At 33.4% G+C, this 26,644-nt stretch overlaps 2 protein-coding genes across 25 annotated transcripts in view; one reads left to right on the top strand and one right to left on the bottom strand.

The window, feature by feature from the left end:
* LOC123539430 (vacuolar protein sorting-associated protein 8 homolog) overlaps positions 1 to 4,719 on the bottom strand; it is a 69,976-nt gene extending 65,257 nt beyond the window's left edge. Inside the window, exon 1 of the mRNA XM_053529391.1 lies at positions 4,609 to 4,719. Coding sequence (XP_053385366.1) covers positions 4,609 to 4,665 — 57 coding nt within the window. The 5' untranslated portion in view covers positions 4,666 to 4,719. The remainder of the gene's footprint in view (positions 1 to 4,608) is intronic.
* A 138-nt stretch (positions 4,720 to 4,857) lies between these two features.
* The window catches only part of LOC123539431 (thioredoxin domain-containing protein 6-like), a 70,073-nt gene continuing 48,286 nt past the window's right edge, over positions 4,858 to 26,644 (top strand). For 14 of the 24 annotated variants that reach the window (XM_053529469.1, XM_053529479.1, XM_053529480.1 and 11 more), the window contains exons 1-7: positions 4,871 to 4,948; positions 10,095 to 10,119; positions 15,251 to 15,365; positions 16,353 to 16,456; positions 22,986 to 23,057; positions 23,825 to 23,941; positions 25,144 to 25,216. In XM_053529469.1, coding sequence (XP_053385444.1) covers positions 10,117 to 10,119; positions 15,251 to 15,365; positions 16,353 to 16,456; positions 22,986 to 23,057; positions 23,825 to 23,941; positions 25,144 to 25,216 — 484 coding nt within the window. In that variant the 5' untranslated portion in view covers positions 4,871 to 4,948; positions 10,095 to 10,116. Of the gene's footprint in view, positions 4,949 to 10,094; positions 10,120 to 15,250; positions 15,366 to 16,352; positions 16,457 to 17,743; positions 17,848 to 18,544; positions 18,649 to 19,218; positions 19,323 to 19,740; positions 19,845 to 22,985; positions 23,058 to 23,824; positions 23,942 to 25,143; positions 25,217 to 26,644 lie in introns of all 24 variants that reach the window. The other 10 variants (XM_053529474.1, XM_053529459.1, XM_053529461.1 and 7 more) reach the window with 9 other exon arrangements.

Below are 26,644 nucleotides of genomic sequence, written 5' to 3'. Positions count from 1 at the left end.
ATGATAAGCCTGCACATCTGTGCAGTCTGATCAAGATCTGCACTGTTTGCCATTCAGTCAGTATCTTTTTGGTAAGCACCCCTTTTAACAGTTAATGGTACTGTCCAAACTGAAAGATGGACAAGTACATTTTAGAAATTTAACATGGTAAGGGTTAATGGTGAATTGAATACATTGAAATACTGTTACAGAAATAAAGTTGTGTAGATGGATTGATTTTTTTGTAGAGTCTCAACATAAGATATTGTTAACATGGAAACCAACAACACAATCATAAATATTTCCCTAATAGATTTTAGTTCTTTTGTAATTGTTTTTAGAATAAATACTGGGGTCCAGGTTCAAAATGTTGTCAACTTTAGTTTTTTTTTTCATATTTAATTTAATTATCATTACAGTATTCTAATTAATAACTCATTTTTAAACATATTGTGAATTGTAATTAATCATCTTAAAATTAAATGTCAAATATTGTCAAGGGAGGAAACATGATATCTTAAAATAATTTTTTGTCAATATCATTATAGAAGATATAATGAATTTACAATCATACTTCTTAATTATTCATTATTGATTCTTCAACCTTGGAAAAAATGAATCATGAAGCAATGACATCCATTTATAAACAAAACCATGAAAAGCAATTGTCTTAAATAGTTAAATGTAATATAATGTATATATTATATCTTTCACATTCCTGTGAAATTCCAATCTAAGTAAATGCCACTGTTAGAAAGTAATGGCATACCTAAGTGTCATTAATCAATTTGTATATTCCTTCAAATCATTTCACTCATTCCAGAGATTTGTGACCGTCGGTTCGGCAGCTCCAAATAGTCTTTGTCGGTTTTGTGGGGAAATTGTACTAAGGTGGTATGTAAATGACCACTATAGTTCGACCACGTTTTTTGAGCCATGACTAATTTATGCAGGACAGCTGATTCGCCAAAAAAGGGTAGGAACGTATATGTAATACATACTAAACCGGTGTAAGTTATCGTTGAATGAAAGCAAATGCATGGCCCAAACGATATGGCGTTGGCTTACGAAACTTGCTTTTTGAGGTTCGAGCCTTGGTAAGTTCACATTTTTTTTTATAATCGTTTGTTTCAATAAACACTGCACGAGAAAATTGTATAGTTCATTGATTCGATTTGTTAATGATGTGTAAGTGAAGTTGAAATTATGTGACATGAATTAAATTGAAATAAAACTAGCAACAAATATTAAAAATATAGAAGAATGAAAAAAAAATAAGTCAAACATTATTATTAAAATACATTAATTGTTTTTTCTAAAAGGGTCTTCAAAGATCCTTTATTAAAATAAAATAAAAATAATGTATACAAGAATAAATATGGCCTAAATCTGGGCTTGAACTCGCACCTCGGGGTTTGCAATTGTAACACTACCAACTGCGCCAGCGATATAATCCAGTTCATTGTAAACATTAAAACATACATATAAACTTAATCTATAGAGATTTTTTCAGCCAGGTATGAACCAAATTCAGATATAACCCAATGGAAAAAGTGTATCATTCCTTCACGGCTTAAAACACGCGGTCAAACTATACTAGTGACCAAAAGGTCAACAGATATGGCTTAATATGTTTATTCAAACAATCATTTTAGCACCTGTTGCTAATCGTATTATAAATGGAGATGTGAGTAGATTAGCACATTGTAATTGTTAGCAAAGTATAAACATCTTATGTAACACCTGGACTCATCAATGACTGTCGGCTGATTGTTATTAAATGAATAAATTAATAACTAAATAAATAAACTAGTAATGGTTATAATAATCATAAAATTTTTAAATGATATAAAAGTCATATTTTGATTAAGAAAAATATATTATCAATTTTCTTTTTTTTCAATATAAATTTTTTTATGCCATTTAAACTAATGTAAAGCACTTGTAAACCAGTGTTTCCGCATTTGATGTGCTGTTATTTTTCGCAACACAAAGACATTTTATTCTTTTAATATTTTTATTTGCATTCAAAATCAAAGAATCAATTAACCTTTGAGTTTCATTTAATTTTCATTTGAGTGTGAAAATCAAACTTCATCTTTTCTGGTGTCTTTAAGATTAATATTAAGAAGATTCCAAAGTTTCTTTAATCATTATCAAACGTCATTCAAACAAATGAAACATCAAAGATTACTTTTAAGCAGGTGTTATGATACTTCTTTTATCATTATCAATTAATTATCATAACAAATATATCAATTTCTTAAATCTTGAATTCAGAAAAGTGTGACAAGAATCTTTATCATTTAAATGTATTGTAGCGGTTCTCATATCGGGTGGCCTCGGTATCTCAATTGGTACAGTGTTGGCACGGTGAGACAAAGGTCCAAGGTTCGAGTCCCGGTCGAGGCTGCACATCTTTCCTGAGACGGTTACTTAGGAGGTTCCATGGAGATGTTCATCCTTGAAGCCCATGCGGGCGAACCAGTTTGGCTGGGATTTGGTTAACACTAATAACAGTCTGCTGATGAAAATCCCCAAGACGGTAACGTCCGTATTTAGTTATTCGTCTTTCTTGTCTGCACATACTGAGGCAATTTTTTCGATGTTTTCCGGTTCCGGTTTATGTACACAACGCAGACTGGTTGTCTGCAAGAACATCTGAGCACCCCGAATAAGTCACAGAAATTCGTAAACCGCGCCAACATGATTCTGTACATGCAACTGAAAAACACTTCTAAAACAGTAAGGAAGTGTAAAGGCCGTCAAGTTTCTACGTGGAGTCTGGAACAACTGATACGGGGACTGGAAACCGGCATTTATCTTATCTTATGCTGTCGTCCAATCGAAGCGTATGCCGTAGGTTATTCTGCTATTACTCAAACACTTACGCCTTACAGTTTAACTCGTCCTTTCAGTGAAAATCTGGGAAAGCATTTGTTGAATTTTTTGTTGAAAACAAAAGTTCTGCCATGAAATTATTGCCTGCATCTGTTTTTAAGTGGAAAATATCTACATTAATGTTACTTTTCGCCCTGTGAAAATGGCTAAATCTAGACTTGTCTTACCCAGAGAGAAAGATGTCGTTTTTTACATGATATTTGCCTTGTTGATTCAGAGTATTTAGAACAAAAAAATTAGGACATATTTTAATGAAAATAGCATGTCAAAACTGTAAACTGTTGCCTGAAAATATTTGTTTATGATATTGCTCTGTTCTTCACCATTTAAATGCGTGTTAAACCTAGATAGTTTTCTGCAGTTTTATCTAGAAGTTCGGAATACTAAATGTAACTCCGTTGTCGGCCTTTTAAAAAAAAAAATTGTTATTTTAATTTAAATACATTGTATTTTTCACACATCAGTTTTAAGATTAAATTTATTAAACTAATTTTTGGAGTTTAAACAACAATTTCTTTTGAAACATTCCCTACGTTCAAGATGAATGTTTGTTTCTGTATGTAGAAATCTGACATTATAAACAATAATTATAATTATGGCTCTACAAGATTAAGAAAAGTGTCAGCTTTCTGTTATTTTCCATTTTTTTTTTATTCAGATCCAACAAAAATCGGCACTTTGATAAAGGTTTGAAGTTACGTGGTAAAATATTTCTTCAGGGAAGTGAGCTCGAGTTAATTCATAATAATTAAGTCGCATCCTGTTTTTGCTTCAGAATCCCTTTAGATCAATCTCTGATCATCTAATTATCGCCACTTAACATGTGACTGGTAAACCCTTTGAACAATAAGTGTTATAGCTCCATGATTAACATGAGGTAATATGCTAATTACATGCTAATCGATAGTGGCGAAAAAAAAATATCGATCGCTAACGACTGGTCGATATTTACAGGTATGGACGACAGCATAATACAGATAAATGTATTGATTTATACGGAGTTTCTACTCCCCGTATTAGACCTTCCTGGTGGAGTGCAAACAAACAAACAAAAAATCCTAATGCCAGTGCGAGAACGCGGTGAATGACGTCACCGTTTCCCATAAATTTTGCAAAGTATGATATTCGCTGTAAAAGGTATGATGGCACTAAATGTAAACTTCACTGTTTAGAGCGAAGTTTCACTTTCTTTTGAGTGATGATTATTTCTTCGTAAGTACGTATATATAAAAGATAAATCCCCATGCTAGGCAGTGCCTTAATTCATATTAATGCAAACAACAAGGCTTATAGACACACAATTCTGAATAAAATGATTTTAAGATATGAAAAAATGTTGTTAAAAAAAAAAGATAAAACCTTAGACTTTTTGGGATGAGTAAAGACCCATGCCGCCATGGTGTAACATCAGGTAAAGACCTGAATTCTTGGTATCACCGCTAGGATCAAACTTCAGAACTTATGCACTCAAAGCAGACATTCTACTTTTGAACTACTGAAGTGGCAAAAATATATCACTTGCTTAAATGTGTTAACATGACTTCATTTTTGCAATCCTTTTACTCTCCCCACCCACTTTTTTATGTTAGGAAAAACTACACCCACTCAAATTTAAAGGATGTTTAAGCATTAAAGAAAGTTATAACAGCTTGAAACTTCTTCTACACAATTTTGTATAAGTAAAACTTGAACAGTCTTTGTATGCATCTCAAAACATCTTCTGATTACCTCGATATCAAAGTTTATTTCCTGCTTCGGCGATTCTGCGACAGCTTCGGAAGCCATCTTAAATTTAAAAAATAAAATTGATTTCAAACGAAATTTGAAGAAATAAAAGAGTTGAAGGATAATGATTTTTCGTGTTCTTAGATTTTAATAAATATGTCTATAAAATTTTGTAATAAATCAGTACCAACACTTTTTAGAAAAACATTTATAATTTCGTTTAACAATAACGCGATAAAATTCTAACCGGAAGTTATTGCTGTCAGCAGCAACCGTAAACATTCGGCAGGTGCGCGTTTGTTTGGTGTTTCCAGCACAAAGTAGAATTTCAAAGGATTTGTAGGTAAAGCATATTTTGTTGTTTGTTTTTTTTTTTGCTTAGAAATTAATAAAAATTTGAGACCTAAACAGCTTACTCTTATCTGACATATTTTTTGTTTGCATTGTGACAAATTTGTCAAGTGTTTCTTATTTGTATCCAGATTCCAAGTGCCAGAGCAAAGGTGGGTGGGGGACTATCACTCTTCCATTACATAGACTAGGACAGTAAATCATATACTTTATCTCAATTTGACCATAAAATTAAGTTATGAAATGAAATTTTATCTGACCGATCTGCGACTCTTTTATATATTGCAATATAATTATGCCTGTTTCTCGTCGATTCGAGCTTTCTCATCGATTCGAGCCCTTGTGTTATAGTAAAATTCATGCTCATGTAGCATGTTCTTCCATCAGAAACTTGTGTCATTTACATTTTAAAATGCCTTGGAAAATATTAGTAATGAAACCACTGAAAAATTGATTAAATACCTATTTTAAATTTTTGCATCTAAAACTGCTTATTTCAAAAGGAAATTACATAGTGGGTAATACTGTGAGCCAAAATTTCAAATTAAAAGCACCCTGAGCATATTTCGACTGTTGTAACGAGTGAACAAGAAGTCAATCTTGATAGAAATTTGCTTTATGGAAATAGAATATGCAAACATAAACATTTAACCCAGTAAACACCTGACGTCGTACCGACGTTGGTTAGACGTTGGATTTTGGTTTCAACGTCGGCGACCTGGCCCCAGTTTCACGAAAAAACTTAAGTAATAACTTAGTTAAGTCTGTTATTTAAAAACTGCGCTATTGCTTAAGTTATTGTTATTTAATGTTGATTTTTTTTCAATAACAATGTATTTAGAGATAAATTATACTATGGTTAGTAGTATTTGTCTGCAAAACTTATTTCGGTCATGCAAATATGATATTTCTATTTAAGCACGATATATTGAACTTAAGTATTTGCTTAAGTATATTTCTTATTTCTATACTTAGTTTTAAGTAAAATTCAGAATTGTTGTGTTTTGATCTATGAAATAGTCATATACGGTCCTGTTATAGATGAAAAAGTCAAAATTGAAAACACATAAAGGGCAAAAAGAAGCATTTGAAATAACAGACTTAGTTAAGCAAATACTTAAGTTTTTTCGTGAAATCGGGGCCTGAATCCAACGTCTAACCAACGTCATAACCACGACGTCTAATAGACGTCAGACTTAGACGTCTAGGAGACGTTGGAATTAGGTTGGTTAGAAAGTCTGTTTAAATGTTTTCATTTATGAAATTAACTGGTGTAATTTTGCTATAATAGTTTAAAGATAGTTATGCCTGAACATGCGCTTATAAATAATAGTTCATTTGCACATCAAACATTATCATTAATTATGTTACAAAATCGCATGAGATTGTCTATTTTCGGAAACGAATTTCTTTTTTACCAATTTAAAACTGTTCAGGAAAAAATTGCATTCTATACACATGTATAAATTATTCTATATTCACCTAAGGATCTTCTTCTACACATGTTGTTTATTAGTCATGCGTTTGCGAGATAAGCTTGCATCGGTTTACACAAGTCTTCCGGTAATTTGATATTTTGTGGGATAAGATAGAGCAAGTTTATAAATACTTTACACAAAGGGATCCACAACGTGAGTAGCAGAATTTTGAAAATTGTACTTAGTTTAATAGTTATTCTTTTTAGTGTGATGCATTATGTTTATTACATGTACTTTAAAAATCAATTGCGTTTAACATAAAACTTCATTACATTTTATGAGGTTATAGAGATTTCTTTTAGAATTTAAAATAAAACATGTTTGTTTTGCACGTAGCAATTATGTTCTTTAGTAATAGCTCTAGCATTACATACTTGTATAAGTTTTCAAATTTTATGAAATGATGAAACTGTCAAATGTTATACATTTCAGCTGGGAATTTTAGCGGAGTTGAAGAATCATGCAGACATGACTAAACTTGAAAGTTTCAATTACTGGATTACCTTTTTTGAATTTATGATATTAGACTTATGTCGCTATCATGTGAAATAAAGATGATAAAATACATGTGTTGATTACTTGTTTGATTGCAAATTCCGTTGAAAATTTTGTCAGATTTTGGTTGGTAAGTGGTTAGAGTTTGGTTGGAAAATGGTCGGATTGCGACGTCTAGCCAACGTCGGGATCCGACGTCTAAACGGTTTGCAAATCCAACCAAAATCCAACGTTAATCCGACGTCGGGGTCCGACGTCTATACGACGTCTAACCGACGTCAAATGCCTACTGGGAATGACCTTCCAAACAGAGGGCTCGAATTGATGAGAAAATTTTAAAATGATGTAGAGTTTCACCTCCTTCAGTCTCGTGCAAAAAAAAATACATATAAAAGATGATAACATTGTAATTCTTATTGCCATTGTTAAATGCAAATATTTTTGTAACAAAAAACAAAAATTATTTAATTGAACAGGTTTACAAAAATTTGCACACCTCTAAAAGATTTAAGAGGCTCGAATTAAGGAGAAAGCAGCATACAGTTACAGGTATCATTTGTTATAGTCCGGGTTACTAAAGACCTGCCTGGGCCATTTTATATCTATCTACGATTAGTTTTTAACCTCCTTTTCGGGTATTACTAACAGAGGAGCTGTCAGTGCTAGAGAATGATATTTACAAAAGTATTGAATTTGACAGAGAGAGATGTCAAAGTGAGAAAGTGAGTTTGAAAACAGTTAACCTGGAGTTACCAGTATTGGTGGGGATAAGGATTCATCTCCTTTGCATTTGTCTAAACTTGGGTTAAATATATCAAAATGAACTTATTTTAATACATTATTTACTTGTGCATCCTAAAGAGATCCAAATTTTTTAAAACAAGCTTTTAATTTAAAATCAGAGCCATTTTAATAACATGACCCCTATAAGTGGTATGTCTAAATGCCGACACCTGAATCAGTGTACTCGTATGTCATATGATTAAGTGATATTAAAATGGAAAAGTATGTCCAAAACATTAAAGTTATCATAAAAGCAATACTTTCTTGTCATGAAAATGAATATATTTACTGGGATTTGTAATATTTGTATCAAGTAAGGTTAACCATAGCAATGGCAGTGAAAACCACCATGCAGTCTAGGCTCCATTTGCAAGCAGCAGTATAAGAGGTGGATGATGGTGACATCCTTTATGGTTACATTCTCCAAATTGAGTGAATACAAATGAGATGCAACTATTTAACTGCAATCTTTCCATTTCTGGCAGAAAAAAACAAGATTTATTTACATTCACATGTGAAACAAATGGAGGTAAAACAGTACTTTTTACAACAAAAATATATAAGAAGATGAAATTTTGGGAATACCCAGTATGCTAATTCTGGGTAATGCATATTATTTTACCATATATTTATAATTTCGGCAGATCTTGAAACTAAATCATACAAAATATTGTTTCAAATGGTTAAAAAGTGTGGGAAGTAGAGGAGATTTTGTAACAGTGGAAAAAAGTAATAAGAAATTCATGAAAATTTACACATGGGTATTTTAAATCATCATTACTTTTTATTTAAAATCACATTTTGCAAAGTTTGACAGCTGTGATGTAGTTAATAAGTTTACACAACCACTGCAAAAACTTATTATGTCATACGACTCCCTGTTCAAACAAGGAGCATGCTTAAACAAAATATACCGATTCTGGTGCCCCACTGATTCAGGTAACTGTACGATAAATATGTTAATTGGAGACAAGAGCAGTAAAGCAGGTTAAAAACACATCTACATCTACATCATTACGCCAAACTGTCAGACTTGACATTTCTTTGACGGTGCGCAAGAAAAGAGAAAGTGTGAGAAAACTGTAAATAGTGAAAGGTAGAAGTTTGAGTCCCGGTCAAGATTGGGTGCAGATAGACAAAAGTTAGAACTGTGAAGAATTATACCCAGTCACTTTTCAGGTCCACCAGGACACGACCAATTCGGCTTCCGTGGCGGTACCAGGGCACAAGGCCCCGCCGACATAGCTCGAGTCCATCATATGAACACCTAATTTGTAACTGGGAAGGGTGTCCCTTTAGAAGGTCAGGTGGGAGAGCCTGCTCTTAAAAGATGCCTAAGAAGGGGCCTCAGCAACAGCTGCTGGTAGATCATGCCATAGGGGTATAGTACGTGGGAAAAAGCTAAACTTGAGACTGTCTGTAGATGTAGGGTGTGGCAAGAAACCATTTCCATGCTTGTGTCATGGCATGACCTTTCTCAGACTCGGAGTCAGATATTTGTTATCATCTATGTCAACGAGGTGGTTTACTGTGCGGTAGAGCATTGTCAGTTGGTGTTTCTGGCGGTTTGATTCGAGTGTTCCCCATTGTAGCTCTTTTAACACATTTTGCTGCAAATTACTGCATATATGTTGGCATACCGCCTGCTAAACAAATTGAATCATTGGCCCGAGAACAATTTCGGATAGGATCTAGGTTGTTTCTAAACCAAACCAAAGTACACTTCAATAGTTATGCATCAAAGTTGTTTTTCATAAGTAATGAAGGAGCGATGAAAAACGGCTGTTGTTAGGGGTCCGTTGTTTGACATGGTGCATGACATAAATGTGCAGATTATTAAGTGGTTGTATACCAGTTTAGCCTCCATAATTCACATCACATTTTGAGACTATGGTTTACTTGGCACAGTTACAGATGTGTAGCATACTTGTGGTGGTATAGCCCCAACAAAAATCATGCACCAATATGCAGTCGGAATCAATTGACAATCTGATAATATAATTATGTCTGCTGCTATGGGTTCTAGGCTTAAACCAGAGGGACTAGAATGCACTTTATCAGAGTATGCACTTTTTCTAGGATTTTGAAAGGCAGGGTTTGTGTTTGTTACAATTATCAAAATAGATTATATTAGTTACCCATTCAGTATCAAAAAAATGAAAACGGGATTTAGTGGGGTCGTAGCTCTTAATATAAGAATAAAGACTGAGTGAGTATGTATTGATGTGTACAGTAAAGTGCAGGTGCACAAAAGGAGCACTGTTTTAATTATTTTCAATGACTGCCAGTTTTTCTGTTGTCTACACAATGTCATAATATTTATGTTAATCAGGATATTGAAAGAATTTATATAAATAATGCACAGGTATTTTTGAATTTCAGCATTATTTAGATCTTGCAAACAATGGTAATTTTGTTAAAGTTTTGTTCATGTTATTATGTAATTTAGGACATACCTCACATGAACTGACAAGGAATCTAAACAATTTATATCAAGTCTTACAAGGTATATATAAGAAATGATAAAATCATCTGATATATTGCTGAAATTTGTGAAGATTTTGGTAGATAGACTGTATTACCTGAAAAAGCAACTTTTTATGTTAAAACTAACCTTGTTCTTACTTTGGATCTATAGGGATTAGCATCATATTCTGATAAATACAAAATATCAATTTTCATAAAGTATGAAAACAAAACTTAACATGTTTCTTCCTACATTCTAAGTTAAAAGAATAGTATATCCATATTTTGATTAGTCATGAACCATGATTGAGTGTGTGGTATGTCATGAATTCTTCTTATGCATGCTTTTCATTTTGTCAGATGTTACAGTTATTATCAAGCTTTCATGCAGCATCTATCAAGTTGACACCTCTTTGTCTTATATTGCCCAAAAATATTTTTGTTCATTTAGACTTTATCATCAGTGTATCATTAGCTCACCTGTCACGAAGTGACAAGGTGAGCTTTTGTGATCGCGTGGCGTCCGTGCGTCCGTCCGTCCATAAACTTTTGCTTGTGACCACTCTAGAGGTCACATTTTTCATGGGATCTTTATGAAAGTTGGTCAGAATGTTCATCTTGATGATATCTAGGTCAAGTTCGAAACTGGGTCAGGTGCGGTCAAAAACTAGGTCTGTAGATCTAAAAATAGAAAAACCTTGTGACCTCTCTAGAGGCCATATTTTTCATGAGATCTTCATGAAAATTGGTCAGAATGTTCACCTTGATGATATCTAGGTCAAGTTTGAAACTGGGTCACGTGCGGTCAAAAACTAGGTCAGTAGGTCTAAAAATAGAAAAACCTTGTGACCTCTCTAGAGGTCATATTTTTTAATGAGATCTTCATGAATATTGGTCAGAATGTTCATCTTGATGATACCTAGGTCAAGTTCGAAACTGGCTCATGTGGGGTCAAAAACTAGGTCAGTAGGTCTAAAAATAGAAAAACCTTGTGACCTCTCTGGAGGCCATATTTCTCAATGGATCTTCATGAAAAATGGTCAGAATGTTCACCTTGATGATATCTAGGTCAAATTTGAAACTGGGTCACGTACGGTCAAAAACTAGGTCAGTAGGTCTGAAAATAGAAAAACTTTGTGACCTCTCTAGAGGCCATATTTTTCATGGGATCTTTATGAAAATTTGTCAGAATGTTTATCTTGATGATATCTAGGTCAAGTTTGAAACTGGGTCACGTGCAGTCAATAACTAGGTCAGTAGATCTAAAAATAGAAAAACCTTGTGACCTCTTTAGAGGCCATATTTTTTTTTTTTAAAGAGATCTTCATGAAAATTGGTCAGAATGTTGACCTTGATGATATCTAGGTCAAGTTCGAAACTGGGTTACGTGCGGTCAAAAACTAGGTCAGTAGGTCTAAAAATAGAAAAACCTTGTGATGTCTCTAGAGGCCATATTTATCAATGGATCTTCATGAAAATTGGTGAGAATGTTCAGCTTGATGATATGTAGGTCAAGTTCGTAACTGGGTCATGTGCGGTCAAAAACTAGGTCAGTAGGTCGAAAAATAGAAAAACCTTGTGACCTCTCTAGAGGCCATTTTTTTTTACGAGATCTTCATGAAAATTGGTGAGAATGTTCACCTTGATGATATCTAGGTCAAGTTTAAAGGTGGGTCACGTGCCTTCAAAAACTGGGTCATTAGGTCAAATAATAGAAAAACCTTGTGACCTCTCTAGAGGTCATATTTTTCAATGGATCTTCATGAAAATTGGTCAGAATTTTTTATCTTGATGATATCTAGGTCACATGTGCTCAAAAACTAGGTCACTATGTCAAATAATAGAAATAACTAGGTCATACTCAGTTCAACACTGGGTCATGTGGGAATAGGTGAGCGATTCAGGACCATCATGGTCCTCTTGTTTTATATTTTACTTTGCACCAAAATCTTGACGTAAATTTGTTAGAAATAAAAATGCATTATCATGGCTAATTGTATTGTCAGATCTTGTTGTTTTCCTTTCCTATTAGCAGATAGGAATTTTCAGTTTTTACACTTCATAATTCAATTTATAGCACGCTTCTTAAATTTTTTCACCACACTTCATTTTTTTTTACAGCCTTATATAGTTATAAATCAGTCATGAGATTTTTCAAATAATATTGTTTGAACTCTTAAGAACAGAACATACAGTTAAAAAAATGTAATGTATGTTCTTAAGATTATTGCTACTGTAATTTGTTTTATAATTCTATAATTACTGATAAATATTATTTCAGTCTGCATTATAAGGCATAGCCAGAGCTTCAAAAATTGTATGCACAACAAGACATGAAGGTGGGGGTTGGGAACCTCCCCCGGGGAAATTTTAGGGACTTAGATAAAAGTGGTGCATTCTGATGCATTTTGTGATAAAAAGATGAAAAGATATTGTAGGATTTGTTACTTTATATAAACTGTCCTTTTTGTCAAAAACTTTGTTGTGATCGAGTTTGACCTTAAATGTTTCTTAAATTTATATTTCTGTTATCTTTAAGTATACACTATTAGTATAGTTTGTATTGTAAATATTCTTTCACATTAACTCTTTATTGAGTATTATTATATTATGACTCCCATGTAATATACATCCCCTTATTTCACAAACTTTTTTATTATAAATTTATTCTTTAATGGTCAATATATTTGTCAGAATAAGCGCTGCATGACTATGATGATAATTTATTAAGTGCAGATCGAATAAAACAGTTGTATAGTAACATATTTTTATACGCCCGTTTGAAAAACGGGACGTATTATGGGAACGCCCCTGGCGGGCGGGCGGGCGGGATGGCGGGCGGGCGGCGTCCACAGACTTTGTCCGGAGCATATCTTCTACATGCATGGAGGGATTTTGATGAAACTTGGCACAGTTGTTCACCATCATGAGACAGAGTGTCATGCGCAAGAACCAGGTCCCTAGGTCTAAGGTCAAGGTCACACTTAGAGGTCAAAGGTTAAATTCAAGAATGACTTTGTCCGGAGCATATATTCTTCATGCATGGAGGGATTTTGATGAAAGTTGGCACAGTTGTTCATCATCATGAGACGGAGTGTCATGCGCAAGAACCAGGTCCCTAGGTCTAAGGTCAAGGTCACACTTAGAGGTCAAAGGACACAAGAAAGAAAACTTTGTCCGGAGCATATCTTCTTCATGCATAGAGGGATTTTGATATAACTTGGCACAAATGTTCACCACCACGAGGCAGAGTGTCATGCGCAAGAACCAGGTCCCTAGGTCTAAGGTCAAGGTCACACTTAGAGGTCAAAGGATACAAGAATGAAAACCTTGTCCGGAGCATTTCTTCTTCATGCATAGAGGGATTTTGATATAACTTGGCACAAATGTTCACCACCACGAGACGGAGTGTCATGCACAAGCACCAGGTCCCTAGGTCTAAGGTCAAGGTCACACTTAGAGGCCAAAGGTCAGATACAAGAATGACTTTGTCCGAAGCATTTCTTCTTCATGCATGGAGGGATTTTGATGTAACTTGGCACAATTATACACCATCATGAGACGAAGTGTCATGCGCAGTTCCCTTTTTAGAATTACTTCCCTTTGTTGTTACTATAAATAGCTTATATTGTAACTTTTTCATTACTAGTCGTAGGGAAAAATTGAGACCACTTTTTTGTAGTACAACATGCATGCTACATCCAATTATGAGGTGTATTTTGACCAATCTCTACCTGGTAAAGATTTTTGTGTGGACTTACAATTTTTTTTTGGATTTTTTTTTTTTTTTTTTTTTCTTTAAAGATTACCTTCCCTTAGTTGTTACTATAAATAACTTATATTGTAACTTTTTTATAATTGACCGTAGGGAAAAAACAAGACCACTTTTCTGTGGTACAACATAGATGTTACTTTCAAATTTTAGGTGTATTGTAAGGTATCTCTACCTGGTAAGGAGTTTTTTAGTGGACTTAGAAAAACAAAAGACTTACAATGATTACTAAACAACCACAAAATTAAAATTCCATTTGCAAATACAGGTGCTAGAGTAAAGAAATTTGCTGTGACGGGCGTATATTGTGACATTCTGGCACTCTTGTTGAATATGATATCCAGATAAATTTCATTATTAAATAAAAAAAATTTGAGCCAAAACTTAGATAATTTTTATTCACTTAAGTTACAGTCACACTTCAGGTGGAAAATTCTTGCCAGTGCCTAGTTCTGTTTACGATACAACACAGATATTTTCATGAAAATGTTTCTTTTTTAAAATTTATATATATAAGTAGACAGAATTTTTTCACAACTGATCTGTTTTGTTTTCACAGAACTAATATTAAGTTTTCACAAAAATTAAAATATTTTAAAAAATAAATCTGAATTTCCTATTTGAGACTGTTCTAGGATTAATTTAAAGTAGACAATCCTTTTTTCACAAAATGTTTTGATTTTCACAAAATCTTTTATTTTCGTGAAAAGTTTTAAGTTATCAGATTATCTTGAAGCACTAGTGGGCACTGCTTTGACAATTTTTTCTTGATAACTATTATGATAAAAATACTTTTTGCAAAAAAATTTCAATGAAATCGTGAAAGAAAAAAAATATCAATTTTTCCCTAAAATTTTCACAAAAGTTACCTGGAAATATGTCACTATACAGTTGTAATAATCTATCAAGTGATATTTCATTAAAACCTGTAACACAGAAGTATTTTAATCTGAGTTAAATGTTTTATGTCAAAAATTAGTTGTTTTTTAGTGTAAATCTTTTATTGCATTCTTGAACCTTCACAAACTGTTTGAAGTTGGTACCATGCTTCCACTAAGGACACCAGTGTCTAAGGTTATAAAACTGACTTAGAACCCAGGCTCTTTCTTGAAATTGCCCATTGGCATCATAACATTCATTGATCCATTTCTGAACCTGATTTTTATGTCCATGATCCTCCTTGTGTATATTTCACAGGAATTTAGACTGTGAGAATGAGCCAATGAGCTTTTAAAGTTCCTTAATCTGTAGCTTAAGTGCCATATCTCCTTGATTGTAACAGTTACTATTAATATTTTAGGCTGAAAAGAAGAAAGGCGGAGGAATGGCACGAAAAGGAAAGGAAATCCAGTTACAGCGGGAGATAGAGACCCAGGAAGAATGGGAGGACATGCTCTCCAAAGAGGGACTTTGTGGTAAGAGCCATTTGTACTTTGTTTTATACCCATTGGCTATCTAGAGCCTTAAATAATTATCAACTCTCCCTCCCTGGAAGTTTATTTTAAGAGTTGGAGTAAAGAGCATTACTCTCACGTGGAATGTATTTATATATTTGTAATAGCCTATTTCAATTAAGAATATAACAGTACAATAGAGAGAATGAGGGAGCATATTATCACATGTAGACTTTTCAGTTCCTGTTTCAAAGAGTTTCTGCATTTTTGTAAGTAGTGGCCATTTGTAAAATTTGTAATGATTACTGTACTACTGTATGCATACTTATTACATTCTCATTTATACATTCCATTAAGTTACAGCAGAACCCGAAACATCAGTATTTTTCCATATTGATGTTCCAGTTTCATATTGGGTGCATGACGTCATTTGTGATGTCAGTTTCATGCATGTCATCACGTTCAAAGGTTTTTTAATGATGATCTTTTCAGTTTAAACTTTTACTAGGCTAAAGAACAAATTTATATCATTTATATAATTACAAGTGTAGTATGTATATGTAATAAAAAGATTATTAGATTTGCATGGACTCGTTCTTTTGCAGAATAATATTGTGCTCCTAAAGTCACACAATAATATTTCCACTGCAGAACATGTGCATATTTCTATGATTATATTCGCATTGTAAACATTCCTAGATCAGCCACTAACCTTAAGAAAATCAAGGTATTTGTTGGGACATGATATGATATTTTATTTAATGAACCATATATATTCTTATGCACCGGGCCCTTTGAAGGAAGCATGTAAAATAAAGGCGATTTTGCTTTCCAAAGTTTCCCATACGGGAAGAAGGAAAAAAACAGATACTGCTTTCCCAAACAGGAAGTTTCCCTACTCGTAATGAGAACAATGCAATGGTTGGGTTGCCATGTAACTATGATTAGTTTTTTGTGCGTAGGTATCTGTCGTGATAATCTGTATATATTTTCCTTCCTCCAATAAAGTTGTAGATGTATACCAGGCCTGGTGCGGCTTATGTTCCGGAATGCTCAGCACTTTTAGAAAATATCGCAATGATATAAATGATGACCTACTTTTGCTGTTTGCAGTAAGTAAAACATGGTCGCCTATCCTGCTCGTGTTTGAATGTTTGCGTTCTCGTTGTTATTTGAAAAGTTTTTGCAAAATATATATATTGTTCTCTTTGATTTACATGCCACATGAGGCTGTTGTTGTACCAAAGACTTTCAGAAAAGATATTTTACTTTTTGAAACATATTCTTGTGTGATTTTTATTTCTTAAATGTTTGAAACATTTTCTTTTAAATAATTGAGTTTTTGGGATTCTACTATAATTCTTTGGTATAACAAAAGTTCATGTTATTATATGAATTATTATGCTATATTCAATGTGTATTCATAATTGCATGCACAAGGATGTTTTTGATTAGTGGGTGTAATTAATCATTATTTTTATTCTATGAATTTAGTTCAGTGTTATTATAAAAACATCCTTGGCAATAACTGGTTTTAGTCCCCTCTATATGCTGAATGAACAATAATAATATGGGAGATAAAGAATGTGATCATATTGATTTAGTAACCCTTCAGATTGTTATAATTAAATATCTATAATTTTAAGACACTGAGGGGCAGTGGCCGGGGATCGAGTTTAACACACTTCATTCCGTAGAGGGAACTTTTAATATTACCAGATAATGTCATATCTTATTCAGAAATTGCAGCTTGGGGTCACATCTCAAGATATATAATTATGTTAAAACAGTAAAAACAATTCTTACACAATAAAAAAAAAATTGACACTAGTATTTTAGCATGTTTCATAATATACAATGTACGAAGAGTGCATTTTGGTTTTACAAAAAAGCCTGACAAAAGAGCATTTGTTACTTTCAGTAAGAAATTTAAATGATATAAAGATATCACATTTTATACATGTGGTATCTTTCTTATATTGTCAGTTATGTGCATGTATACATGTACACATTTCACGCAATATGCACTTTACTTTCACTCGTTTGATGTGTGAATGTATGTTTGAAATTTGTTCATTTTCTCATATAGTATACTCCATATCTGAATGTTTTTAAATTTGATCATTATTTTGATTTAAGAATTTCGGTATGTTGATTTAATGATTTTGTTGTTTTCTTTCAGACTTGTGATTTTTAGTGTATGGGTTAATTATTCTTTTAACAGGCATTTCAGTCAGAAATGGTTTGTAATTATTGTAAAGGATTTTATTAATTTGCTTGAAGACTTCATACTGTTACTTTGAACTACAAAATATACATGCCACCAAAATTTCTACAATTGATATTAAGTATCCAAAAGAATTTCCTTTTTACTCTATAGTTACATCCCTTTGTTTCAGTTGTTGATGCTTATTCGGACTGGTGTGGTCCTACAACTAGTATGACTGGGCAGTTCAAGAAAATTAATAATGAACTTGGCGATAGCTTATTGTCATTTGTCACAGTAAGTCCCATGCTGATTGGCTGATTGCTCATCCGTGGGTGGAGTCTATTAAGATAGACTGCATGTCGATTGGCTGATTGCTCATCTGTGGGTGGAGTCTAGGAACTAGCCTGCATGTTGATTGGCTAATAATTTAAGATTTGGTGAAGCATTGCAAAGTAGAATGTTTATCTTTTGTTTGTTTGATCAGCTGTAGGTGGAGCCTAATTTGGAACTGTGCTTTGATTGACTTGCAGTTCAAAAACATATTGATATGTTCAATGAAACATCATTTTGCTTAAGTGGCTGCAGTTGGTGTGATTCCCAGGCATTTTCCTTATATTTTCTGTTTGGATTGCTCCAAACCTTTGATAACGTGAGCAATTTGCTCAACCCCAGACTTGAGCAATCACTGTTTTACTGTATCATACAGTTATTTTGATATAGCAATAACTAAAGACTTTATTCATGAGGACTGGATAATCAAGTCATATTATTACTAACAGATTCTTTCTCTTCTAGATATTTCAGCTCATATACTTTTAACACCATTGATAACTGTGCTATCAAGCTCGCTTTGTAAAAACACTTTCACAACAAATGAGGAGCCTAGGGAAAGATGAAGCAAATTTTTTCATTCTGCCAAAAATATCCTTTTATTATTGGCAGTACAGGCCTTGTTAAAAAAATAGTTTAAAAAAAGAATTCCTTTTTTCAGTTGTCGATTGCTATTCTGAGTGGTGTGGTCAATGTTTATCAATGGTAGGAGTATTTAGAAAAGTAAAAAATGAAATAGGAGACGCTCTGCTTAAGTTTATCATTGTAAGTCAGAAGCTTGCTGATTGGTTTATATTAAATATGAGTGGGGTTCAAAATATATTAACATCTGTATTTTGCAAATTTTAACTAATACAAATTGGAAAAATTTAAGGTCAATTTATGCTTTTTTGTAGTTTCAGTTAAATTGTTCTATAGTTTTAAGTTAGAACAAGTAGATGATTGAGAATTTATACAAAGCAATACCAGTAAGCCAAAATGTAATTTATTTTGTTTTTAGAACTTTTGTAAATTGTTATTCTATACTAAAATTATTATACCATTTTGAAGTGGTTTAGCCAATGTTTTCTTTTCATCTGTTAAGCTCATTGTTTCTGAAAGTTAAGGAACATTTTTTTATTTCCATAAATTACATTCTTCCTCAGTTGCAGCTACAGTTATCTTTTATGTAAATGAAAAAAAAATCAATATACCTTCTATGCAGAAATTGTGATTGGCATTTGTGCTTTGAGTGGATGTGGTGTAATGTTTTGATTGACAGCTAACCAATGTTATTTCTAACAAACATTTAAACAGTGTTTGATGGAAGCTTATTAAATAGACCAACTTTTTCAGTGATTGATGTTTTCCAAGAGTGGTGTGGACCTGTAGGTGCTATGTTAGGAACATTCAGGAGAATTAAAAATGAAATAGGGGATGATCTTCTAAAATTTGTGATTGTAAGTCATGCACTGATTGGTTAATTCTTCCACCAGTGGGAGGAGTCTACTGGTTCTAACAAATTTATTTCCACACCACAAGCTTTTTTTTGCTCCTTTTTTCACATAATGGAATGGGTGAAGCTAATCTTTTTAACCCTGCAAAATGTAGATAGAAGAATCCATGTTGAAATTGTAGGGTTAAAAGTGTTATACTGATGACTCCTTTGCTATCTAACATATTTTTAACTAATATGCCTCAGTTCCGTGATTACATAACAAAGTTTTAAAATTGCTTATTTTCAGCTTTTTTTTTCAGAATTTCTGGAGGCTATTTCACTTTATTTCACAAAATCACAAAGTCACATTATGTGAATGTTTTCTTTCACATTTGACCTTTTTGCAGTGACCTTGACCTTTGCAGTGCTGTATTTTTCAGTGGTGGATGCTTATCAAGAGTGGGCAGGTCCAGTAACACCTCTAATTCCAAATTTACGCAGACTTAAAAATGAACTTGGCGATGATTTATTAAAATTCTTTGTCGTAAGTTAAGAGTAGAGAAAATTAGATTGCACCCAATTATTCAGGACGTAGATCTCTCTTGTAGCAAAAAATCCTGGTGAAGGAATCATGTTAACATTTTGCATGTCTGCGTTTTCAGAATTTGTATATGCATTTTATACACTGACTGTTTTAAAATAGCATCACTTTTTTCAAGTTTTCCATTTTTAATTTAATTGTAAATTTAGTTTAATATAATACTTGTTTCAAAATAATTAATTAACAATTAAATTTTTAAGAAAGTGTGTTATCTACACCAGATTTTTATTTTTTTTTTAAAGAAAGTTATCACAGCTTTTAAGCTCAGCTGAACATTTTTAGTATTAGCATAGGTGGATGGTCTGACATCTGGCATCCTGCATCAAGATTTTTACTTAAACACCTCTTCTGAAACTACTGGTCAGAATTATACCAGTAGCATCTTGGCATAGACCTCTAACAAATTTGTTTGTATGGCTCGCATGCATAGCTTGATGGATCTTCATAAAACATGGTCTGAGCAACATTTATAAGTTCCTTTTCCAAATTTGTTCAAATAGGGGCACTTGACCTCTTTTAGGGGTCTACTAGAGCTAAAGGTAGAAATTCTTTTAAATGACTTCTCATTTACTGGTTGATGGGTCTCCATCAACCCTTGTCTATGGCATCAATCATTATAATGGTATTATGACACCAGAGATAAAAACTGTTTTGAAATATCTTATTATTATGAACAACTTCTTAATGTTAAAGTTTGTTGTAGTGTTTACACATTTTGGGCACTGTCGCAGCACATGACAGCAGAACATAGGAAAAAAAAAACTTTCAATAACTTTTAATTCAATGAACTGCTTACAGGATTTTCATAAATCTTGGTCAGAAGCAAAGTCGGATGGTCAGATGGTCAAGGTTCTTTAAGTGAGCATCTTAGGCCCATTTGGGCCTCTTGTTTTAATTACCAATACTCCTGTAATTGTGTTTTTATCTGTGTGAATAAAACTGTGCATATAAACAAAAATAAAATGTTCATGAAAAATACAGAGTTGTGTAGCAATTTCCAAGTAATTTAACTTGTTTAGTTTATAGCATAGTTTCATAATACATCCTACATTAATTCATGTTATTTCCCAATCAATGTAGCTACTTTCTTTCCTCTATATCTTTTTAAGTGGGTAGAATTCCTGTCCCTTTTCCTCTAGAGATTCTGTCCCCAGTTTCTTCTAGACCTTAAAAGTGGCTAGAATTTGTGTCCCCTCTCATCTCTATATCTTTTAAGTGGCTAGAATACCTGTACCCTCTCATCTCTATATCTTTTAAGTGGCTAGAATTCCTGTCCCTTTATCTCTATATCTTTTAAGTGGCTGAGTTCCTGTGAATTTCTGAAGTTACTATAGCTAGAATAGAATATTTTCACAGCAGTTAAGTAGGCAACTTTCTATGTTAACACAGATTAAGAAGAACTTTACAGACAATTTTTAGGCCCCAACAAATTGGAGCATATAGTTAGCATAGTTATGAAGGAGAAACATTTGACTTGAGCATTGCATGTATAACAGTCGCGGCGATTTGACAAAAGACATTTCAGCTAAAGCCTTTCATCAGCATTTCACCTCTGAACCATGTAGAAAAGTTTTCAGTTACTTGCAAAGATCGATCCAGTACTGGCACAAAATCCTGGAAGACTGGTTTGGCTGACTGACCGATGTTGCAAATACGGAACAGCATTGAACTTGTCAAAGAAACGAATAACATTTGAATTTTTTAAGGTCAAGGGGAACTAAGTCAGTTTCCATAGGCCCACATTGTAATGTTTCTGGTCATGGGCCTTAGGTTTAAACTTTCAATGCCCCCTACTCAGGATGAAAGAACTATCCAAAAACTGCAGGAAATGTACATGTGGACCATCACATTTGGGCACTTTTTTCAGAAAATTCTCTTTGAACTCGGTTACCCATAGTCCGGCAGTAATTTTTTTTTATGAAAATGCTCTGTTGGTAAAACATGCATATTTCTCATACAAAATGCACAATTCTATATGATTTTAGCCAGTAAACATGAAGTAGAGGTTTAGTTTATGAAATAAGGTTTTTAAACAGTTTTCAAACACATCCAACATACTTTACATGGCAAATATACACTATGAGAGATGCTGTTTCTACAAGGATTTCCAGTTATCATCCAAAGTTATCATCCAAAGCTCTTAGCTTGCATTTATTTGCTTTCTTTTTTCTTTATTTCCTATGCATACTATAAATCATTTCTCTGTCTTGCTAGCTGTCTTATAACCTTATTTATTCCTTTTATGTTGTTTTAAGAAATTATCTCTGTTCATTTACTTAAGTGTTGCATTTTTAATTTCAAATTTATTTTTTAAAAGAAATTTACATCCTCTGCTACCAATTATTGCTTAATATGTTTTTTACATTAAAATGTTTTCATCTTTAATTCCTCTATTATATATTTAATACTATATTTTAAATTTCAAATGATGTGAAATTGTTTTTGTTTGCATAAAACTTGTGGTTTTACCTAAAAAAACACATGTTTGATAGGGAGACAAGTTCATGGGTTTCAAATTTTAAGGTAGTTCTGCACATTTGAACCAAGTTTAGAATTTGATTTTAAGAGTTCCACACATTGCATGCTTATTTTTAAGACATTTTTAACATGACAAACATTTTAATATTATATTTTATCTTTAAAAAGATAGTAACATTGCCAATTTAATAAATTTACTCATGAGTTGCCATTAATTGATGAAGTGATTTTCAATTCCGTAGAGTTACAAAGTCCAGGCTTTATTCTATGTTTTTCCGGATAAATGATGTTACACCTTTACTTCGAGTTTATCAAACATGCAGAACTACCTTAAAGAAAAAATGAGTAGGAATATCATTTATTTATTTGGATCTGACTTGGGATCAGAAATCCATGGTTCTTTTTCAGTCGTATTCTTAATTTAAGATTGTAAAGTGTATTATTGATAGTATATTTTTTCAATGTATATGAATGAACAAAATATATTAAAAGAAGTCTGATTATGTAAATATAGCAGTCTTTTTAAAGTTAAAAAAGTATTAACTTTATTGTTTGTTTTCTGACTTCTGATGCAAACATTTGGAATATGTTGATATTTTCTGGCAGGCTAAGGCAGACACCATTGATGCCTTGGAGAAATATAGAGGGCGCTGTGAACCTTGCTTCTTGTTTTATGCTGTAAGTAAAAGTACATGTGTTTGAAACCTCACAAGAGTCAATATAGGCATCTATATCTAAACTAAGACAGGTGATTTGTGAGTCCAAAATGATCTTATGAGGCAAAGTATTTTGTTTTCATTGTTAAAAACAATAATCTGCTTTTTGGTTCTACTCAGGTACTGGCCCGCTCAGGAGCATCCGGGATCAGGTTTAAAAGCCTGGAGTTCAAATAGTAAAGAAAAATGGCTTTTTGTGAACATTCAGCTTTAAATTCAGAAGTCAAGCTGACAATTTTAAGGTTTAGCAATGTATCATCAAACTGCAGAAATATTTGGCCATTGAACAACATCTTTACAAACAATCTACCTGTCCAATACATGTTGTACAGTATAGATACTTAAAATACTCTCCAAAAGTTGTCCCCCTTTAAATAAGAATGCCGTTTGTAAAGAAATGAAAATAAACAATTGATGAAAGCCATGTAAAACCTATTTATGTGAAATTTCATTGCTGGGATAATGCAAATGCATCAAAAATGAAAGATATGTAACAGTTCTTTGAAAATAGTGAGTTTTCAAAGGAGTAAGTTGGCCCCTTTGTGCAGTCCTTTTCTGGAATTCAATACATATATCAGTAAATCTACAATAGTTTTGTAGAGTAATATACATGTTTTATATGCTGTTCACTTTTTGTGTAAAACAAATTTTTCTTTCCAAAACATGGACCTAACTGTTAAATACTTTATCTGTGCAACCTACTGACATGTATTCATGTATGCTTTAAAGGGAGGTGTATTGGTTGCTGTTGTGAGAGGGGCCAATGCTCCGTTAATTCTGCGAACCATAACAGAGCAGTTAGCACAGGAGCACAAGGTCCTGGATGGACAGGCAGAAAGAAAGGAGGTATTGTATACTTCGGTTGAACATTGTAGTTATTAGTAAAAAAAAGTAAGTTGATTGAAGACATTTAGTTTGTACCAACACAATAGTAGCTCTGTAATTGTTACGATTTATTCATTAGAAATCGGATTATATTTGTTACATTTACTGAATACATGTACAAAAAATGGAAATACGCCCTAGGTGTTACCAGTAATTAGGGAATATTATGGTATATCATTCAAGCCCAGTGTTTATGATTCAGACCCAGTCTATGGTTCAAGCCCAGTTTTTATGATTCAAGCCCAGTGGTTATGTTTCAGACCCAATCTATGGTTCAAGCCTAATGTTTATGATTCAAGCCCAGTTTTTATGATTCAGACCCAGTCCATGGTTCAAGCCCAATGTTTATGATTCAAGCCCAGTGTTTATGTTTCAGACCCAGTCTATGGTTCAAGCCCAATGTTTATGATTCAAGCCCAGTATTCATGATTCAGGCCAAATGTTTATGGTTCAGACCCAGTCTATAGTTCAAGCCCAATGTTTATGATTCAGTCCCAATGTTTTTTGATTCAGGCCTGATGTTTATGGTTCAAGCTCAGAGTTTATGTTTCAAGCCAAGTGTTTATGATCCAAGCCCAATGTTTATGATTCAGACCCAGTCTGTGGGTCAAGCCAAATGTTCATGATCCAAATCCAGTGTTTATGATTCAAGCCTAGTGTTTATGGTTCAAGCCCAGTGTTCATAATTCAAGCCCAATGCTTCTGATTCAGACCCAGTCTATTGTTCAAGCCCAGTGTTCTTGATTCAAGCCCAGTGTTTATAATTCAAGATTAATGTTTATGATTCAAACCAAAATTTTATGATTCAGGGCTGATGTTTATGATTCAAGCCCAGTGTTTATGATTCATGCAGGTCTAATGTTTATGGATCAGGCCCAGTGTTTATGGTTCAAGCCCAGTGTTAGTGGTTCAAACCCAATGTTTGTGATTCAGTGGCAGCATTTTTTATTGGAGCCCAGTGGTTATGGTTCAAGCCCAATGTTTATGGTCCAAAACTAGTACTTCTGACAACAGTTTGCTTTATGAGTGAGGTTTGAAAATCACTGTCTGACATTTGTTGATGCAACAAGTGAAACTATTTGATTATTACACACATTATATATACCAACCTGTACAGATAAAAACTTGAGTAGTCCATAGATTTCTTTCTGTAACATTTTCAGATCAAGGACACAGTTATAGCTCAGTTAGAAGAGAGGGACAAACAGATGGAGGAAGAAGAAGAGGAAGTTGAAGGTAAATTCTATCTGTTCATACTTTCTTTTTCATTCTCTAGAAACAGATCTACCAAGCAGCAGTGAATATTTCTTCTGTCAGTATTTTTACAGACACTTGGCAAGTCAGAAGCTGATACATTTGAAGAATTTTTTAGCTTGTGTTAAATATTGGTTTGTCTGTATATTTCAACATTATTCAAATATTGTCCAATACAGACTGAAGTGAAAAATTGCTATGAGCTATTTTCCTAGAAATAGTGTAAAGATAAAGAAAGTTGGGCAAAATGTTTAATAGGGTCCAGAGTTGCTCATTTGGCTTGTCTGCACCCCAAGTGTCTGTGAAAATTTTCACTATGCCTGAATGACTAGAAATGTCACTTTGACATAGGCACTCTTCACTTTTCTTTTGAATAGGATTTTATATGGGGACTTCTGCTAACAGTCCATTATGGTCACTTTCAGATGGAAACTCTAGTGTAGGATAGGCTGTAACTTAACATACCTCCATCACTGAAGAGCTGAACATTACAACCTGTTCCAAGGCAGGGTTGACTGGTTCCAAGCTGAGTATGCAGAATGAGCTGGGCAAAAGCAGTTTTACTAATTGCCAGTGTCTAGCCTGTGATTGGTCAGTTTCTTCAAAAGTGGGAGTGTTGATATCTGTGTGACAGCCTACTCTACCCAGGAGTGTTTGAATGAAATTGCCCAGCAAGAACTAGAACAGATAGTAGATATATGCTCTGTCTTTTCCTATGTTAAACATCTTATAGTTGCTAGACAGTTACTTGTTTATATAAAATCCAAAGTTATTATCTTCATTTACACAGAATTTCATACAAAATGTATACCCAACATGGAGTACTAATAAAAAGACCAACTGAAGACCAGCATCAAGTAACAAAAAATGTAGAACCTTGCGTCGCCCACTGTAGCTCAGTATTTAAGGCCGCTGATTTTGAAACATTGCCCTTAAATGTTGTGGGCTCGGAACGTTGCTTGGTTTGTGGAACATTTTCATGTAAGGAAGCCATCCAGCTGGCATACAGAAGGTCGAAGGTTCTACCAAGGTGCTTGCCTATGATGAAATGAGGCCTGGAGGTGCACTTGGGTCTTCCTTCATCATTGAAAGCTGGAAAATTACCATATGATTTAAATTTGTGTCGGTGCTACATCAAAAAAGGAAATGTAGGCCCTTGTAGACAATTTGTTCATCATTTCGAAAGAATCTCAGCTGCTTTGCTCATTTCTAGGCATATTTTTGCCATTTACACAGATACATATATATATATATATATATAGCATAAATGCATATGGAAATAAGTTCATAATAGGCCACTTTCAAAAAGCACAATTTTTGATTAACTTCAAAATGACATAGACGTTTATAAAGAAAAGTGGTGTCATTTTAATTACATACTGAAGACATAGATGAAATTTTAAAGGAAAA

This window comes from Mercenaria mercenaria, chromosome 18 (assembly GCF_021730395.1).
Source record: "Mercenaria mercenaria strain notata chromosome 18, MADL_Memer_1, whole genome shotgun sequence".
In the NCBI taxonomy this organism is placed as follows: Eukaryota; Metazoa; Mollusca; class Bivalvia; order Venerida; family Veneridae; genus Mercenaria; species Mercenaria mercenaria.
This window is presented reverse-complemented; position numbering and strand designations above follow the sequence as displayed.